We start from the raw sequence: 5,049 nt of genomic DNA, 5'->3' as shown, positions 1-5,049 counted from the left end.
GGTACCTTGTCGATATGTTGTACATTTGCTGTTATATTAAAGTTTTTCTTCATTACCCATTCAAGCCGTCTCCAGCCATTATTAGTCTCAAAGTGGGTTCCTCGTCATCGATGTTAAAAGTACTTTTACAGCCTTTCTCATTTTCTTCAATACCTCTTTGTCGTTTAAACTATAACTACAACTGCTTTTTGAGTATTATACGGCTGCACCACACTTCAAAGGTCTTACTTAATCTGGTTCTTCCATTCTTGAGTTAGACCAATCTTCAAATTTTTTTTAGTGCAAAGAAACCATATAACAACTGTCCATTACAAAGTTCAAACCTACGATGTCTAGAATATCAATGAAATTAGCTTGAGGTTATTTACCTCTCTGCTGTTTGAGAAAAAAAAAAAAATAGTTTCGGTTGCAGCGAAAATGAATTATGGTCATAGAATGACTTACATAGAGTAGTTAAATGCCTAAAAATGTAACCTTGATCCATTAAATATTACTGTTTATATTATTACCAGACGGATCATTCGAAACATAAGATCCATTTTGAAAGTACGATGCATCTATAGATTAGTTTACTGTTTACGGACGAATCAAATACAAAACTTTAAAGATCATGTTGGAGGAATCAACGACTTTGGTTGATTGTATATAAAAACAAGCATTTTTTTCCCACTGGCCAGTGTGAGTTTGTATTGGAATATTGCTACGTTACATGCTAGCATTTCTGTTGTGGTAATTAAATTTCCTTTCTATTTTAAAATGAGAAACAGTATTTCTATTTAACAACAACAACAAAATAACAATTCAAAAGCTGCCTACCTGATTTACTAAAGATGAGAACCCTAACCACAGGGCCTCAGATAAAGGAATACCTGTTGCTTGGTTCGTCTTGGCAACGGGACAGTGGCTTTTGTGGATCGAAGACAGCGCCCTCTTGTGGTAGTTGTCAGGAGAAAAGTTTTGGCAGAAGTAGGTGGCTAAAGAAGCTCCGACCATCGAGATAATAATGAACATCCATAAGAACGTATCGAAAGGAGAAAGAAACGCCAACAATGAATTGGAAATATGCGAGTTTCTTCTAGAAAGCAGAATTGTTTGACCCAGGTCGAAAAACGGTTTGGTAAAAGTGATAACCTTCTCGCGCTCGTGGCTAATCGTGAATGAAGTCACAGCGATATCCGCCCTCTATAAAATATGGAAAATGAGGAAATCGTCACAGGTAAGTAATAATATAAACTCACCGTTTCCCATAAACTGTACGCACTATAAAACCTGGGTATTCATTTAAAATGTTTTTAAATGAAGAAATTCAGAATTATAGGACTGTGCGGGAATCGTAAGCTCGTGACGAAGGTCATGGAGATTCTGAACTCCTACAAGATTTTAAAGTAATTAGAATATATTGATGATAATATGGCTACATATATCGAGCGCTAGACGATTGTGAGAATTATTTCTCAAATTGCAGCTCATCTACAGATAGTTAGATAATGAAAAAAAAAAGGGTTAAATGTTACATTACTTACGTCATCAACTAACTCCTTTACTAGTCCGTTCCATCGTTTGGTAACCGGATGTTTACGACCGTACTGTGTAACTTCGTATACTGTTACATTACTTACGTCATCAACTAACTCCTTTACTAGTCCGTTCCATCGTTTGGTAACCGGATGTTTACGACCGTACTGTGTAACTTCGTATACTGTTACATTACTTACGTCATCAACTAACTCCTTTACTAGTCCGTTCCATCGTTTGGTAACCGGATGTTTACGACCGTACTGTGTAACTTCGTATACAGTATACCGGAAGTTGAAGATTTTTTGGAGTTTCGTAAGAAGGTCCATACAGTATCCTACGTATTGTTGGCTCTGAGGATCTTTTGGGTCGTAATCTTGATTTTTCATGACGAACGGGGGTTCCTTTTGAACAGAAATGGTTCGTAAGGCAAAAGAGTAAAGTCTGTTATACTTCTTAACACGGTATTTGACTATTCAGTAAATCCACTACACTACCGACCTTATTATTAACATCAGCATCTTTCGCTTACAGTTTCAAGTTATCTGGTACAGCATATTCGAAGCATAGCTTATTGATACGGAGCTCTCGAGGGCACGTGTTCGCCCAGTGGTAGAGTTCTGAATTCTGAGTTGGTGAGCCGGGTTCAAATCTACGCGATAACACAAAATATTCCCCGTACTATAAGTAGTGGATGTATCATAATAGTGAAAGTCAGTTCCTTAGTGTGGATGGTTGGTGGGGTGCTGCTGAGGCTTGGCATGGTCTGGTAGTTAGAGAGCACGAGTCACAATCGGCGGATCGCGGATTCGAATCGTGTTACCGAATTTACTCGTGCGTGGAAACGTTATAATGGTTCGATCAATCCAACTTTTCGTTAGTAAAAAGCATCCCAAGAGTTGGTGGTGGTTTTGACTTCCCTCTAAACTATCACTTCTAAATTAGGGACGGCTAGTGCAGATAGCCCTCGAGTAACGTTGCGTGAAGTTCAAGTAAACGAATACTAATAAAAAAACAACAAGGTTGCTGCTGACTAGCTTATTTACATTTTGCCAACATTAGTTCAAAATTAGAATTGGCGACAGATAGTCTTAATAGCTTTACCATATATACAATGTGCAGATAAAACTTGTTTATATAAATACATCCACAATTTTTTTATAAGGCACGGTTAACCATACAGACAACGGAAACCTAACTAAGTTTGGAAATTCGTATATATTTAATGCATTACATAATATTTTGCTTATAATATCTAGGACATTTCTTAATCAGTACACAGGCCCGGAATGGCCAGGTGGTTAGGGCGCTCGATTCGCAATCTGAGGGTTGCGGGTTCGAATCCCCGTCACACCAAACATGCTCACCCTTTCAGCCGTGGGGCGTTGTAAAGTGACGGTAAATCCAATTCGTTAGTAAAAGAGTAGCCTAATAGTTGGCGGTGGGTGGTGATGACTAGCTGCCTTTCCTCAAGTCTTTCACCGCTAAATTAGGGATGGTTAGCGCATATAGCCCTCGTGTAGCTTCGCGCGAATTTCTAAAACAAACAAGCCAACTTAGCCAAGGCAAGAAAATCGCGATTGAGACATGAAAATTTAAAAGAAAAACTATAACAGTCGTCAGAATTCCACAATGGAATATGCATACCCAACTAGAATGTTCGGGAATATTTTATTCCCTTTCGCCTTGCTCACGAAAGTCTTTTTAAAATTTCAAAGGTGTTAATTATGATTATTGTAATGTTAAATCAATTCTAATTTTGAGTTGCGAAAACGTCTGGTAGGCTGAGGCAAGGTTCGCAAAATTTGGGACGACTAGCGAAAATAGCCCTCGTGTAGCTTTGCGCAAAATTCAATACAAACCAAAGTTATAAGTACAATCGGCTCCGTCGTAAAATCTGTCGATTATATTAACTTACTAGACCACCGTGACCCGTTGGGTCACCCACTATTCAGACGTTATGAAGAATTTAAGCTTATTTCAAAATTGCACCGAAATGAAGGTTTATTTTGAGATAATTAAATATTTCAATCCATTCGTTTTATTCATAATTCCAGAAAATATATTTGATTATTGATCTGGAATAAAAGGAAAGACCACTTCATTTTTCAAAAAAGTGAAGTAAGAAGTTTCGTAAAGAGCGCGAACGGTAGTGTGAATGATTTTTTTGACTGAGAAAATAAGCAAACAAACAATCTCAGAGTTTTAGTAGTATATAGATAGATTCTTCAAGATTTTGTTTTTGTCATCTTACGCCTTTTAATGTGCCCCCCAGTGACACAGCGGTATGTCTGTGGACTTACAACGCTAGAAACTGGGTTTCGATACCCGTGGTGGGCAGAGCACAAATAGCCCATTGTGTAGCTTTGTGCTTAATTCCAAACAAACAAATCCTTTTAATGAAGATGGGAATATTGACAGGGAAATAATCAAATTGCCAATGCTCGGCAAGAGGTTTTCGTTTATAAAAATTTTTTATTGTTCTCCACTTGATTTTTATTTTATTACCACGTCTCCATAGTTACTATTTGCAAATAGTCAATAATATTGTAGGTCTATTTTATTGTTGTTTTTTCTATGAGCTGTTATAACACATTTTCATCTCATCATTTAATTTCTGTTGTGCATATATTGTTGTATAGAAGATATTTTAAAGTGATTCATCAGTTGGAAAACGAATAGATAGATAGATAAATTTTCATAAAAGTGACCCAAAAAACGGGGCTAACTCGGTAACCTGTGGCCCGATTTTAACTAAACTTGTTTTATTCTGTTTCTATTCTCATTTCGTTACAAATATGGCGCTATTGTGCGCCGTGTTTTGCTGTATTTAATTACAGACAAGCACACACAAACAATCTCAGCGTTTTAGTAGTATATAGATATCACTTTGTCCGGAATGTCCATGCTGATTCGAAATCATCAAGTCATTTTTTACACGCCCATGGGACTGGGTGACGATTAATCTCCTCACAACTATAGGCTACTAGTTTAATAAACTTTACTGGTTATTTGCCACGCAATTAAAACCCCCCCTCGAATATGGTAGAGAGTAAACCTCTCATAACTGTCTGTGTCATTATTAGACTTCAAAGTCGTCAGACAACTTTAGCCACACAATAAAACCCCCAACTTTAGTAGGAACTAAGCCTCTAACTGTGCCATTATTAGATTTGCTACTTTAGTTTCCAGTTGTTGTTGTTTTTTCAGATATTCGCGCAGATACCTATAGACTTCCTGAATTGATAGAATAGAAGAATGACAGATAGATAACAGCGCCCACTGTCAAGTATTTCATAGAATAGTCGGATTTGATTTGTAAAATACTCAATACCCTATGGTGTGGAGTGCAATTTTGCTTTCACGGGACGTGAACCATGGACCAACGGATTCACAGTTCAGCACGCTAATCACTAGACCACGCCCACTACTTTTCAGATAATTTTATTCGCATTGAGAATAACTCCAGATATGAAAAAAAAAACTTGGAAGGTTTGTTTGTTTGTTTTGAATTTCACGCAAAGCTACACGAGG

At 37.3% G+C, this 5,049-nt stretch overlaps 1 protein-coding gene across 1 annotated transcript in view; it reads right to left on the bottom strand.

Annotated features, from left to right (window-relative positions):
• Window positions 1-5,049, bottom strand: part of LOC106468764 (glutamate receptor ionotropic, NMDA 1-like) — a gene marked incomplete at its 5' end in the record, with an annotated part of 32,964 nt that overhangs the window by 17,300 nt on the left and 10,615 nt on the right. Inside the window, one exon of the mRNA XM_022397127.1 lies at window positions 1,524-1,919. Within this exon, the coding sequence (XP_022252835.1) occupies window positions 1,524-1,919 (396 nt within the window). The remainder of the gene's footprint in view (window positions 1-1,523; window positions 1,920-5,049) is intronic.

The sequence above is a fragment of the Limulus polyphemus genome, unplaced genomic scaffold (assembly GCF_000517525.1).
Source record: "Limulus polyphemus unplaced genomic scaffold, Limulus_polyphemus-2.1.2 Scaffold3154, whole genome shotgun sequence".
NCBI classification, from domain to species: Eukaryota; Metazoa; Arthropoda; class Merostomata; order Xiphosura; family Limulidae; genus Limulus; species Limulus polyphemus.
The sequence above is the reverse complement of the archived record's forward strand: the minus strand, read 5'-3'. Positions and strand labels throughout refer to the sequence as shown.